The sequence below is a fragment of the Rhinichthys klamathensis genome, unplaced genomic scaffold (assembly GCF_029890125.1).
Source record: "Rhinichthys klamathensis goyatoka isolate OS25496 unplaced genomic scaffold, OSU_Roscu_1.1 h1tg000127l_1, whole genome shotgun sequence".
In the NCBI taxonomy this organism is placed as follows: Eukaryota; Metazoa; Chordata; class Actinopteri; order Cypriniformes; family Leuciscidae; genus Rhinichthys; species Rhinichthys klamathensis.
This window is the reverse complement of record NW_026606664.1, coordinates 3000692-3016383: the sequence shown is the minus strand read 5'-3', so window position 1 is coordinate 3016383 and position 15692 is coordinate 3000692. Positions and strand designations below refer to the sequence as shown.

The 15692-nt window shown below is 37.1% G+C and overlaps 2 protein-coding genes across 2 annotated transcripts in view; one reads left to right on the top strand and one right to left on the bottom strand.

Moving 5' to 3' along the window:
* The window catches only part of patj (PATJ crumbs cell polarity complex component), a 133404-nt gene extending 129095 nt beyond the window's left edge, over positions 1-4309 (bottom strand). Inside the window, exons 1-4 of the mRNA XM_056256551.1 lie at positions 4228-4309; positions 3519-3663; positions 2804-2858; positions 2532-2710 (exon numbers count right to left, since the gene is read on the bottom strand). Coding sequence (XP_056112526.1) covers positions 2532-2710; positions 2804-2825 — 201 coding nt within the window. The 5' untranslated portion in view covers positions 2826-2858; positions 3519-3663; positions 4228-4309. The remainder of the gene's footprint in view (positions 1-2531; positions 2711-2803; positions 2859-3518; positions 3664-4227) is intronic.
* On the top strand, positions 4269-14544 carry tm2d1 (TM2 domain containing 1). The gene is made up of 7 exons (XM_056256548.1): positions 4269-4435; positions 4993-5061; positions 5993-6101; positions 6194-6285; positions 9352-9425; positions 12691-12810; positions 14165-14544. The coding sequence occupies exons 1-6, from the start codon at positions 4297-4299 to the stop codon at positions 12799-12801; spliced, it is 594 nt and encodes a 197-aa protein (XP_056112523.1). The 5' UTR covers positions 4269-4296; the 3' UTR covers positions 12802-12810; positions 14165-14544.
* The last annotated feature ends 1148 nt before the right edge of the window (positions 14545-15692 follow it).

Genomic DNA, 15692 nt, shown 5'->3' with positions numbered 1-15692 from the left:
ATAAATAATGTGAGGTCTAGCCTGATTTGGCATCATGAATACGCATTAAAACTAGGGCTGTCAAATGATTAATCGTGATTAATCACATCCAAAATAAAAGTTTTTTTTACATAATATATGTGGGTGCACTGTGTATAATTATTTTATATATATATATATAAATACACACACATGCTTGTATATATTTAAGAAATATTTTCATGTATATACTGTTTATATATAATTTATATTATATATAAATATAAATATTTTATATAGGCTATAAATAATATTTTTTTCTTAAATATACATGCATATGTGTGTATTTATATATATACAAAATAATTATACACAGTGCACCCACATATATTATGTAAAAAAAACTTTTATTTTGGATGTGATTAATCGTGATTAATCATTTGACAGCCCTAATTAAAACTGCTATTTTATCTGATCTTGGAGATTCTTTACAATTTTAATGAACTGAAACATAAGTAATGCATTTAACTTTTTATAATAATACTGATGCGCAAAATGAAGAACAAAGACGCAGCAGCTCATTTCCATAATTGACCAATAGAATCTACCAAGAGCAGGGCAAAATAGCGTAGGGTCACAAACAAGCAGAGCGGTTTATAATCAGGTGAAAGTGATTACTAATACAGGCACAGCAAATTAAAAATAATGTGGCTTGATAATAACGATATGTTCAGAAAACATCTAGTAGCAAGTCCTTTGTGCTTTTGAAGTTTCGCATACAGACGACAACATTGTCAAAACGATCACAGTTCACACGGATCTGCGAAAACAACTGAGATACTGTATTCTGCTGCCAGGCCAGTAGTTGGCGATGTCACTTTATAAAGAAACACATGCGCCTATAGACTGAACACGTGATACACATGACGTCACCGTTTTCACGAATTCACGTTTTTGTAGTTTTCACAGAGACGATAACAGTATCGTTTTCAAAAAACACATTTTTAAATGTTTGTCGTGTAAATGAACGGTCAAAACTCATAAAAAGTGAGTCAAAAGTCGTGTAAATGCCCGTAAATTGACTATCGCAAACCTTAGTAAATCATGTTGTGTGATTTATTTACATACTCTCCTCCCATAAATTTTGCGTCTGAAAGGTAAACTCTTGTGTCCTCATCTGTGATTCACAACAACCTGCTAATGCACTCACATTCGCAAAGTAGCCTTGTTGACAAGTTTGGGTAATGCTGGGTACACACCAAAAGATTTTTTACATCTTACAAGATTTTCAAAATGTGATAGACCACAAACATGAGGACAAAAAATCCTAGATTTAAGCGTTTTGCTCCTATAGTGTGTGGTGTGCCATGATGTGACAAAGACAGCACACCACACACGAACAGATTTTCAACCAGAGTCTCGACTGTGAACAAAGGAAATCTCACAAAATCTCGCGAGACTTCAGAATAAGCTTGGCGGACGATATGCAGGAAGAAATTGCGATGATAGTGTTTGGAATGATTTTCACAGAAAAACATTCGTGCTGTTGCCACAAATCAACAAGCTGATCCTCCATCTCTGCTGTCCACATCAATTTAACTTTTTGCAACGCCATGACTGCGTTTGTTATGCTTCCGTCTTCCATCATCTCGCTTTCTGATTGGATATTTTTTCGTTTCACGTGATAATCTCCAGAGCGTGCGCACGTTTGTCATCGGGGGTTCCCCCCACACATCAGGATTTCTGATCGTAAATATTCAACATGTTGAATATTTACGATTCGCGATCGGGGCGGCTCCGACGTTCTTCCGAGCAGGTTCGGACACTCTTAACACACCTCACACCAAGGGAAAATCTGATAAGATAATCTGTAGAACCATCAAGATAATCGGGAGATAGCTAGGATTGTCGGAAGGGGGAAAATCGGCCCAAAATCAGCCCGATTATCTTTTGGTGTGTACCCAGCATAAGGGCAAAACGCACGAGATGTAGTACCTTCAATGCCCTGTAGATGGCGCTTGTTTTGTAGCAGAAATAAACTGCTGCAGAAAAAGTTAAGTGGCATGCAAAATGTAACTAATCGCATTACTCATTACAAATGTATTGGAGTAAAGAGTACATATACTTATTCAAAAATGTAGTCAAGCAGAGAGTTGCTAATATCTTTGATACTCAGTAAAACTACAAAGTAGCCAAAAAGATACTTATGTACAGTTACTAATTCCATTTAGACCCAGTCTCGGTATGTAGGGTGTCCCATTTGACATTTTAGGTTTCAGAAGGGTGCTGATATGTGCCCTCGATACACACTTTACCAAAGCCCACGAGCTCTGCAGTGGACTTCTACCCCACCGTCAAAGCGACATTACGTTATGAAAGTGTGGACTCAGAAGAAGATCACAAGGGCTTAGGGATCCATTTGGGACAAGGCCTTACTCAAATACTTTACACCACTGAAATCTTGACAGTAGTTCCTTTAAACGGCAAATATACAGACACAAATATACAAGTAGTTTGTGGCCTTGGAGCTGTGGCCATACATTATACGCTAATGTATGTTGTGCAAGTCTGACCTGGTCTTTCAGCTGTTTGACGGAGTGTTGCAGGGTGAGGATGTGGCCGAACAGAGGGCTCTGCAGGGCTTCCTTCAGCGTGCCGAGCCTGTCGCTGTGGGTCCACTCTTCTCTCTGCACCAGCTTGGACTGCAGCCTTTCTAAGGCCTGGAGCACCTGCTGCCGCTCGGAAGCAGACACTGAGAACACACACAGTCAAGATATTAACCATGCAAAGAAGGATTAAACACAGAACATGCTCTTGCGTGGATGAAAATTACAATTACTGATACCTGTCGGTAAGTTCTCATACATTGTCGTTCTCTCGATAATTCAGTGCAGATTGATCTGTAAAAGTGGATGAAAATGGATATTTGTACATTTTTGAGCTTCAGTTTGATCTTAAATGTCTATGTCCTTGCACAAATATAATAATGATCATAATCATAATTTAATGGATAAGACTGATCAAACACTGTAAATTATCAAATTTGTTATGTAGACAAATATATATATATTAGTGCAGTCAAATATATTAATAACAAGTAATCGCATCTAACAACGATATACTATACTGTATGTGTGTGTGTATGTGGAATATATATATACATTATATGTATATATATATATATATATATATATATATATATATGCACACACACACAAACTTTTTGTCAGATGCGATTAATCGTAATTAATCAATTTGACAGGACTAGTAGTGTGTGTGTATAAATAATTTAGCATAGCCAAAAAATATGTATATACACTACTGAAATTTACATAAATACATTATTTTTTTCATATTTCTCACTTTCTATAACAGTGGGAACCCTGGGATGGTTCTCATTCAAAGTGTATGCTGATATCATGTGTTTATTTTCATATGATCAAAGATAAATCAAGGCATTTTAACCTATAACAATATCCTTTATACTATCAGACAGCAGTTTCTGTTCACGTGACCAGCCATCAAAGCAAAAGTGAGAATAGGCTATTTATCTTACTTACCAACAATGTCCATATACACTTGCTCTTGAGGTTCACCTAAATCTCTGTCGATTTAGACTCTCTCATAAAACACAATCCAGCATTTCAAGTGTTGTTTAGGGCTGTTTTGTCTGTACGTGTGCGTTTACACCTGCGCGAGCCTCACCTGAAACCAGGAAGTGCGTGATCATTCAAGTTTCAGTGAACTTTATTTATGTTAAACACAAGATAACAACGAAACCATTATGTAACTGAAGGGTAAAGATGTGTTTATTCTAATTCTAATCTAAGTCTAATTAAAGCATTATTTATATTATATCATATAATATAATTAATGATATAAACGGAATCAAACAGGTGCATACTCGTAAAACACTGAGTCATCACTGAAATCAGTGCTGAAAACTTCGTGACAGTGTAAATAATACGTTAAAGATTCATTCTATCAATCGAAAAGTGCTTTGTTTTAAAATTTTAACCATAACTTAAAAAGAATGACAAACAACATAATACACAAACATGCTCCTGCTTCTCAATACAAACCCCCATTATTGTGACACAGGCTAGCGCAGTTAGCCGGTTATAAAGTTGATTATTAGCATTAAACACCGTGAATAAGTTTAACCGATACTTGGTTTTGCGTGCAAACTTGCTATACAGACCAATCCAGCTTTACTAAGTATATGTATAAAGTAAAAGGCGTTAAATAAGAGAATTCTGAGAGACTTACTTGCTATGTCCGCGGCGAATCTTGTGCACTGTTTCTTTAAGAGCCCCAGCAGTCACGTGACCGTTCAACATGGCGTTACACTGGAGGAGTTTGATGCGCTTTCGTTCATCAACACGGCCGCTGATCATCTTCACCTTCTGCCTGACTGTCATCCACAGCCTGGGGAGTGATGTGGACAACTGTGATAAACTGCAGTTGGGACAATATCCTTTCAAAATCGCCTTATATATTGGGATCGTTGAATTAGTAGTAGGCTGCTAGCTAGCATTGTGGCTGCAACTGATGGTTGTTCATAACATAAATGTGCTAATTTTACAAATAAGTCATTATTTTACATAATTACGGTGCAATTATACCAATTTGGTGTTTAGATCTGTGATTTAATAGTGTAGAGTGATATAGATCGTTATAAATATCCTAAATAGCATTTATCTGTTTGCTCTGTTTAACGTTAGACCTTTTGGAATATTTCAGATGTGTTTTTATTATACATATGCGTAAATGAATTACATTCTGTGTGTTAAACGGACATAATAATGAACGACGTGATCATGCTCGCCCTGTCTATGATGGCTCATGTCACTCATATTCGATCACTGATTGCTGTTTTCCTGTTTATTATTGTGAAGCTGCTTTGAAATAATCTGTATTGTGTTGAGCACTATAGATAAAGGTGACTTGAATTGGCTTTTGGAAATCAGCATCACTAATGTTGCTTTAAGATTTAAATACCATTTGATTCCTCCTTAACACTGCTTAGATATCTGTGTAAAGAACCCAAAATAGATGATGCAACTCAAGAGCCAGAAAACTGCAAGGACCGGTTGGCCTGGGGTGGGTCTGCTTTTATCATGTTTCACTATTTAAAATGCTTTTATGTTCTTTGACATATTATAATGAAATATTTATTATGCATAATTTATTGTAATATATACATAATATATTACATTGATGTTATATATATATATATATATATATATATATATATATACACAACAAGCTGTATATATATATATATATATATATATATATATATAGATCTATAGATATATATAATAACAAAGTATTAAATAATGTATAACAAATATTTTATTTGAGTATTTTATGCATTATATGTAATGTATAATATGAAATATTTATTATTCATAATTTATTGTAACATACATAATATATTAATATACTGTATATAAGTGTAGAGTATAATATAATGTATAAAGATAATATATAAACAATGTATCATACATATTTTATTTTTAAAAAATAATATGTAATGTATAATGTTATGTGTGTTAGTATATGTATTTTTGATGTAAATATATATTTGATAATATATTGATTATTATATAATTACATAACGTAATATATATATATATATATATATATATATATATATATATATATATTGTATTACAAAACGTGTATCAATGTAGCATTTAATATACATTTTATAAATAATATATTAAAATTATATAATTGTATAAAATAATGTATTATGAATAAGTTATATTATTAAATTTAAATTATATTTATATATATATATATATATATATATATATATATATATATATATATATATATATATATATATATATATATATACACACAGTATATATTGTTTCATTTGAACAGTATATAATATATTATACTATATATAGTATTATTATAATAACAAATAAATGGCTCTATAATTGCCAGAATATGCCTGACACCAGTTATGACTTGTGGTATATTAAACGAGGAATCTAAGGCTGTGTTGTCATTTCAGTGGAATGCCTTCCTGCTCCAAACATCAGCTGTCGGCTGTCAAATGGAACACAGTTCAAATTCAGCGGTGAAGAGGTTGGGTTCAACAAAAGCGTCCCATGTCGAAATGTGTAAGTCAAACTTTACCTTCATGACATGGCCTTACATTAAGTATGTATTTTAAAACATTTTTGTTAATATCTATTGTTTTGTCTTACATTAGGAGTGGTTACTCATACAAAGTGGCTGTTGCTCTGTCACTCTTCCTGGGATGGATTGGGGCGGATCGGTTCTACTTGGGATACCCGGCCTTAGGTAAGAAACTACCGTCTTTACTGTTGGCTAAATGTGTAGGTCACTAGGCTATGGATCCAACATTGCATTTTTTCTCTTTGGCTGAGTGCCGTTGCCCCGAAATCACCTCTTTCTGGCACCCATTTACCCTTCAGTAACTCATGAAAATAGGAGTGTGCAGCAGAACATATATTTTTTATCTGTTCTGTATCAGTAACAATCTCAAAATTATTTATATCTGTATTGTTTATGAATAATATTGTGCTTTCCCCTGGCTCACGTGTTATCCAGCAAACAGGAGGAGTGACTGTCAGCCCAATATTTTTCTATTATTCTGCAGTTATTCGTTTTGAAGCCATTATCAGGCACATACCTGCATGAAAATATCTTGTGCGAGTGCTGCGCTGTAACACAAGGGACCTTCAGAACAGACAGAATCAGTCCTGGATGTTCTGCTGTTGACATCATCTCTTGCCTCCTTTCCAAGGACACACCTTTTCGTCAGATGTTCTCTGAGAGTGAGAATCACAGACTGATTTTCTTGCACCGATCTTGATCTTTTTATTGCACTAATATTGATTTGAAGAGGGAGATATAGACATGGTCAGCACTGACATGGAAATCTGATTTGATACCAATAATAATAGGAAGATGGTATTTATAGCCAGTAGCCAATATGATTACAGATTAGTATTAGTGTGGTCGAATAATATGTGTTTTTAAAGGCTGATCCTGGTAATGAAATCTATAGATTAGGGTGGCAGATATAATCTTGAATTATATATATATATATATATTTTTTACACAGTTTAATGATACCAAATAAGATGTATACAAAATTACAGACTTTAAGTTAGCACTTATTTATTATTTATAGAAATATTTGATTAATATTTTGAATTAGCTTTTATATTTTCAGTTTTATTTTATTTTACTTTTTTTTTATTGTGATTTTGTCATTATTATTAGTTTAGTGTTTATTTTTATTTTAGTAGTATTTTTATTTTATTTTACTTAGTCATTTTAGTACTTATTTCAGTTAGTCGCCAAGGCAAAATTTCTCATTTTTGTTTATTTATATTCTATTTTATTTCAGTTAACAAAAATGTTTTAATAGTTTTAGTTAACGCTTACAACACTGATCTGTTTGGTAGACTTAGCAGGGCACAGTTATATTATTAAAAATCAATTAGAATTTTACTACAGTGCAATAAATAATTACTACATTTACATTTATGAGATTCAGTTTACGGAAAAAAACCTAAAGCATCTGGTCATAAATTTGGAGAGAATTTTAGGGGGGAAATGTAATTGTCATGAAATTAATGTCTAAATGCAAAAAAAAAAACGCATAAAAAAGAAAATTGTCTTAAAAGTTATCTCAAATCTGACTTTTTTTTTTGCGAGTTTACATCAAAATTGCGTGATATAAAGTCGCAGTTGTGAGTTATAAAGTCAGAATTGCAAGATTCTGAGAAAAAAGTCTTTATTTTTCCTCAGAATTGGACTTTATAGCTCACAATTGCGAGTTTATATCTCTCAATTCTCAGAAAAGATGTCAGAATTGTGGGTTTATTTCTCGCAATTATGAGAGAAAAAAAAGTCAGAATTATGAAAGAAAAATTCACAATTATCTTTAAAAAAAAAAAGTATTAAATAGCAGAAACAAGCTTCCATAGACATGTGACCTGGATTTTAACTAATTTTGTGGGAGTCCCTCCATCACACATGGACTAGGCCACAAAATGTTTGTTTAAAGTTTTGATTTTGATCAAAGACTGGTGGTTAAAGTGTTTTCTGCCTTTCTGTCGAAGAACTCTGACCACAATATAAACCATCCCCAACATATCTACGTCTATTTTGAAAATAAACTCCTGAGACAAAAATCACCATTGACGTCATGAAACATGTTTGGATCGCTTTTAAGAAAAGGTACATGCTGTTCACGTGTGAGGCCAACATTATCAGTCCTTGCATGTTCTGCTTTTCAGAACATGTGAAAAAACCATCAATGACCCTTTTTTGAGCACCCTTTTTATTTGGTACCAACTGTTTTAACAAAACGAATCTGCATGCGACAGCTAATTAACTAAAACAGTTCTCTTTGCCATCAGATCTCATGGTGTTCGTCTATCTATCCCATGGTGCAATTATTGTCATCGCATGCAGATGAGTTCAAGTCGCACATCTAAATCCCAAGGTTAGGCGGGATACAGCGGGACGCTCAGTCTTTCTGCCTTTCTCCACGTTTTAAGGACTTCCTGATCAATTAAGCACCTGCGTTAGGACAAAAGGCCCTGGGCTTTTGAAGGTCCCCCTTGTTCCTGGCTTCTTTGTGCGAGGAGCGCAGGAGTTTGTGAAAGGCAGACTCACACCGCGCTGGAGTCAGTTGTATAGTCTTGTTCATTGAGAGCGTAATAGCCCAGCAGCTCTGGGGTCAGTCCAGACCAGGTGTAGCTCAAAGGAAGGCCTGGACTTGTTGAGAAGACATTCTGCAGGTGGCTTTTTTGATAGCCGTCCTGGAATCAACATGCCTAAACCCCTCAATGACCAATTATAAGTAATATTAGGGATGATTAGCAGCAATTATGTTTGAATCGCAGGATGGAAGGGTTTTTTTTAATTGACTGCAGATCTCTTGGGCTCCTGATGGTGTTTCAAATGATCACTCAATGGACATCCAAAGTACTACTTAAATTTAAACCAAAATTTTTTATTTTGTGGGCATTATAAATTTGGCTCATGAAAATTAATTGACAGTCCTACCTATTTGCTGGAAGGCATGCAAGTCTTTAATGCACAAAATTCAGTTCTATGAATTGGCTGATTATTATAATTTGACCTTACAGCCTTGCACAGTGGCTTAAAAACTTCAAAAACAGCCTGCACTAATGCAAGATAAAAAAAAACAAAAAAAAAACATTTTCATAGGTGCGCGTTAAATAGCTTTGCCCTAAAAAATTGTTTTTCTTTGTGGTCATACAGAGAAGCCAGAGAGAAAGTGTTTTTGGACACAAAGTGGTTATGATGGGAAGCTTTTCAGTATGTTCCTGGTTAACGTGTGGATCGCTCTTTGTTTATTCCCAGGCCTGCTGAAATTCTGCACTGTGGGGTTCTGTGGAATTGGAAGCTTAGTGGACTTCATGTTGATATCCATGCAGGTAAGAGACTTTAATTTCCAGGTTTTGGCCCATCTATACTTGTTTACTTTTCCCTCTGCATTCTTTTTGGTGCAAGTTGATACATTTTTATTCTTTTATTTTTGGTTGCTTATACCTAATTTAATAGTTATCAGGGTTTTTGTTTTTATTGGCTGTGATTTTCACACTGTATTTTGCTTTCACTGTGGGAAGAAAAAAGTATTTAAGGTTTGTAAATGTTGCGTCAGATCTAGTTGGTTCTAACAAACACTGTCAAGACATGTAAGGTTTATATTTGAAAAAACAAAGTTTATTATTTATATATAATTTATTTTGAAAAGCATTATATTTTTCTTAAAGCAACCCTCTACAGACATTGGCTAGTAATCAAGAATACAAATGAAAAAAATTCTACTATAATATAAAATATACCTTTCATACACTATTAAAGTCAACTGAACAGTCGGTAAGAAAATTTGATCAAATAATCAAACTACAAGCAATAGCACAAATAAACACAATAGAACAAAGATACAAATTAAATAAACATTGTTTTTTTTAGGGTTTTCAGGTAGATCTAACAGTAGTTAGATACAGATTAGGCAAATTATGTACTGAAATTGAATAAAGTAATCAAATCTAAAATAACACTGCATAGTATTCACTGTATAAATTAAATGTAGATATATAGAATCTTTATATATAGAATTATTATTAAAGTTACAAAAGTTATTTAGTCAAGAGCATTGAGTAATTTTTTTTTTTGCAGTGAGTCTGTTTGATTAACATTAAAAACAAAGACAGCAGCAGGAATATTAGGATGCTGTCACTTTTAAGACATCATGCACAGATCCAATATGCTGATACTGTACACATGTATTTTCTTTCTCAACAGTTTACGTTCACTTAAGACGTAACCGACTATGGGCATTTTGACATAATATTGTGTGAAATTGTCTGTTTGAGCGCAAGAAGACGTGAAAGGGAGCTCAATTTTGTATTCACGTCACGCCCTGTCAGACGCGGCTTTCTGGGCATGTGCTTTGGATGTCAAGTTTGCGCACACAAAACGTCTTACACAGCGTGCACGAGTTATCTTTCGTGTCCTTTCTGCTTGAATGTTTAAATTGGCAAGGCTTAAAAGCGTCTGCCAAATGACTACTACCTTACATTTAGCATATTAGAGCAGTAACCAGGGAAGGCACTTTACCCACAATCCTGTAAATGAGCTGCAGAGACTCAGCACAGACTTGTACTTGAATGCTTGTGTTTGTATTCAGTGGCACCTGTGTCTCTCCTCCGGTGGCTCCAGCACTGTGAAAGGAGCTAATGAGAGCCTCGTTTGTTTTCGCCTACTCCTCCTCCTCCTCCTCCTCCTCCTCCTCATGTCCCAAGCCGCACACTCCCACAGGACTCCCCTAACCTCCATTAAAGGCCCCCTACACCTGACAGGAGAAAAAAGACGCTCCATTTGTCATCTTGTTAGGCCTAACCTCACCCTCTCCACTCTCATTAGGCCTCACAGGCCTGAATGAAGCTATACAAGAGAGATGTTTGCTCACCGCTGCCACTTCCACATGCCACCAATGACAGATATTTATGGCAAGCTCTTATGCATGTTGAAGGATGGCTCCAGGAATAATTATTACACGTACTTTAGAAATCCTCCGGCTGCTGCGTCATTTGTTGGAAATGTTTGCGTCCCCTGCTGCTAGTGAAAACTATTTTTTTGGTGTCTGAACTACTAAACGCTGGGGGAACAAAGACTTGATGTTTTCCAACATGTTTCAACAGGACAGGACAGCGTGTTACGATACCTTATTCGTAGTTTATCTGAAGAATGTGATATCTATCAAGACTTTTTGTCATTTATAAGCTTTAAAAGTTCTGGCCTTTTAATCTCTTTCAAGTTTACTGACTTCCATAAACACTGTGTGCCTCAAGTCCTCTGTACCTAGTTTGATTATTCGTAGTCGCTTGCAGCGCACTGCTTTAAAACAATACCTGTCCATTCATTGACAATTTCATGCTCCTGCTGGTTTATCATGACTCCTTCAGTTGTTTTGCGCTCCTCCTCAGAAACGCCCGCTCTTTCCTAGCCGCAGTGGATAAATAAACCAAGCCTTTATTTTTTTAAATGGCCGTGGCGGCTTTGATTAACAGGGCCACTGCAGTGTTTATTGTTCTCTTAATGTCTTATTGAAGGCCCTGTGAGAGCAATGCTTTTAAGAAGTGCCTCTGGCAGCCAAAGCTGTCACGCGCTAACATTCTCAATTAGCTGTCGACTGTCGTGCCTCTTCGTTTTTAAATTGTGACACTTTTGATAAAGAGTATCCCCTTCCCTCGGGACCCCATTTGCGCTCACCGCTCCTTTCTAAAAACCCCATATTTTATACACCAAACTACCTTCACTAAGAGCTGTGTCGTTCGGGAAATGCATCTTTGAGAACTAATAAATAAACACCTGGGACATGTTACTGTAATTTATATTCATCAATATTCCTTCCTGCGAGTCGTGCCACAATTCGGCACCTATAGTGATGTAATATAACGGCAAAGTGAAACTTAAGGTTTTAGAGTGGAGGAATCAATCGAGTTTGATGGATCGAATGTTAATGGTATGAGAGAAGATGAACGTGTGTATTCAAGAAACTCTAGTCGACCACCACACCGATCTAGACAACTCTCGGCCAATACCGTTGTGAGAGGAAATAGCTTGTATTGGGCCACTGCCAGATGAGCGCTAATCTTGATATGGTAGAAAAGTGTCTGTGTTTCGTGGGGGTTTACTCCCTCCACCAGATGTGTGTTCTCATTATCATCCCATCCCAGAATGGAGAGGAGCAGAGCCGGCATAGCCAAGTGTTGGGCACGCACGCCTGCAGGAAGTCTTTGTGCGTCAGTCCAAGCATGTTGCTCGTATAGAAGCTGATCTCAGAACTGGCACGGGCCCCAGTTTGGGCTCTAGGCTCATTGCTGAAACTCTGATCTGGGGACTGTCCTTTGGGACACTCCTCCTCACTAGGACTCAGAAAGCAACCTCAATTACAGCACTGCCTGGGGTTAAACTTAAATTGCTTCCAATTCGGCATTACTGTCTTATAATTCAATTGCATGAGCATGAGCATGAGCCATCTGAGGAGGACGATAGACCCAACCAGCCCACCTGGTATTCATCATTGTGTAATGTGGAATCATGTAATTGTCTGGTGAAAGATTACATTGTTATGTATGTCTCCCTACGCCGCTCTGACATTTGAGACTCATTTTGTTTGCTCTGGCATAGATTGTGGGTCCATCAGACGGGTCGGATTACATCGTGGACTACTACGGGGCACGCCTCACCCGTCTTTCGATAACAAATGAGACCTACAGAAGAACGCAGCTCTCTCCGTGAAGACACCAGGTGAGGATCTATTTGTCAAAGCTATAAAAACGTATCTATCCAGGGTTGGACAGGAGGGTTATGAACTTTGTCATACAGCAGCGTCGAGAGAACAGAACAAGGGGCGTATGGGTGAGTGGCATATTTTGAAAGTTCTTCAAAGACTTCTTAATGCGCTGAGTCAAGGTCAATGGTGATCTCAAGTGACCTCCTGAGGTATCAAAGCAAACTGGCAGACCAAGGACACCTTCAGCTTGATCTAAGCCCCCGTCCACCACCCCTCACTCTCTTGTTCCCCAGAAGGGGCTCCCTGCTCTAGGGAGAGAGCGATTAAATGTCAAACGTGCCGAGAGGACGTTGGGAAAACACGGCGAGGTCGTGAGATTGCACTTATTATGGCTGGCACCAGGGCTGCATCTGTTGAATTTTGTCCTGGTACCCCACACACACGCTCTTGCAGACATCCCCGTATCCAAAAGAAAATAGTGGCCGCGTTCTAGACGATTACTTATATCTGTGCCTTTCCCCTATCTGTTTCTGTTTCCTGCCAGTTCGGTTCTCTGGTTAACATTAGCTGCAGCAGGGGTAATGGCGGTGACAGGGGTGTTATGTGGAATGGGACCCATGTGGAGACCATTACTTGCTCTCCTGTGTTTACATTGTTCCAGCATAAGCCTCCAAAGATACAAGGTCTCAATCCCACATCATTCATTTGCCACATCTCCTAGTCTTTCTTCTATCTCCTTGGGACAGTTTCACAAAGCAAGTCTAGACTGAATGCACAGGCATTTTCAGTCGAGACCTGTCACTGACCAGGTTTATCAGTGTTTGACTTAAAAATATCAGGCCAGAGAGAGTCAAATGCAGTCCTTGTACACTGAAAAAAAAATGTAAGCTTGTCACTGGGACAGTACACTTAAAGTACCTTATCTGCCCCTAAAAGATGCAAAATTAGTACCTTAGAGTAGTAATATGAATCATTTAAGAACTACTATGAATTTTTCAGTTGCAAATAAAGGTACAATGATGTCCCATTGAGGGTACTACCTCAGTGATAAGCTGTTGTACCCCTAAAGGTAAAAAAAAAACCATCCAATAAATGTCCTAGAACCAACAACTTAATCCTTTTTCTGTTTTCCTATGTTTCAACCTTATAAATAGTTTCCCATGTTTACATCAGCTCTGGAATGAATCCAGAAACCCAAATGATGTTCTTCCTCGTATAGGAAAAATGATACTGATCCATTTCAGCATTGGAAACGTTCCCTGCCACATGTGTCGTCTTCAGTGTGGGAAGAGACTGATTTATCTTCTGCTTGTGTTGTCCTGGACCTGCTCCCAAACAGAACTAACTCTTTCCATTCTGCTGTTTCAGGTGGATCCCAATGAGATGACCAAACAAATGTACAGGATCATGTTATGTAAATGCCATCTTTTCTTTGGATATGCCTTTGCCGTTTCCAAACACAAAGACACATGGATATGCCAAACTACGCTCTGGGAAAGACTAGTCCATGCAAATACGGCTCATGCACGTGCTGAGCTGCGTTGGTCCCACTGCTCCAAGCTCTGCTCAGAACCTTGCTCTATCACTCTCTCTCCCATCATTCATCAATCTCTTCCTTTGAGTCATGTTGCAGGAATGTAGTCCATCATTTGTTTCTTTTCATTCCGTGCCCACACTAGCTTCACATCGTTGGACATTGTGTGATGTTTTGATGTTATTTAAACACTGTAAATAAAGTTTTAATATCACTTTTTGTGCTGACATGTTTTGTACTTTGCATTGTTAGTAGAGATGCGCAACTTATCGGTTTCCATATTGGAACCGGCCAATATTAGCGGATGATATTTCATGTCATTGGGCTGAATTGGCCGATATAAAAAGGTATAAAAACACACTTTATTTGTATATGTATTTATTTATTTTACTGTCAGCCATCATATTTGTATTGGCCATAATATTAAAAATAATATCAGTATCGGTCAAAATAATCTCTGATTGTTAGGTATCATACAATATTGGGTGGTTACACTTTTCAGTTGTCTTGTAAAAGTGGCCCGTCGTTATCCCTTCTGATCTTCAAACAATCTGTGTCAGACCAATGTCAAGTGCTCCTTCAATTTCGCTCGAGTGCGTCTGCTTGTCTGCCCTGCCTCAGTCCGTCACATTGCCATTAATACAGACTCCTGTAGAGGCTCTTCATCACACTGAAGTGATTGCGGAGCAGGCCCGACTACGCCAATGTGTGTGCGCGCACGTGCGTATGAGCATGCTTCCTTATGAGCTGCAGTGTCCTTGCTACAACACGTACGACTCTGCTTGGATATGTAAAAACATATTTAGCCCGTTCCCCAGCCTCCGGGATGACGGGTGACCAGTGCTGCTTTGGGACTCTGCCCAAGCTCTCCTGAGCCTGATTTAGGCATCTCTATAAATCTCCATGAAACAATAGTCTGGACAGCAAGGTTTCGCTTGGTTTTAAGATGTTCAGTTGCTTTGAAAAGCAATTGCATGGTTCGATTTGAAGTATCATTCATGTGCGTAGCACTAACAGTTTGAGTTAAGCCCTGAAGTTTGCTACTTGGGGTTAGGGATTTGAACTAATCCTTGACCATAAGAATGTGCAATAATAATAATGCACCCATAATTTGTTTAGATTAAGTATAGCATGTCATATGGCTGTCAATGTTGTTAAATGTCTCCCTAAAAAGGAGAATAAGATGACTTTGATCCCAAACTTTTTAATATAATAGAAAAAAGGGATTACTGTGCAAGATGTTTTCCTAACCCCCTCAGTCCCTTTCTTTTACCTCTTTTCTCTTCTCCTCTCGGGGTATTTTCTTGTTCTCCAGCAGTGCAGGGCTTATCAATAGACCAGCCGGATAAGAGACCAGAGATT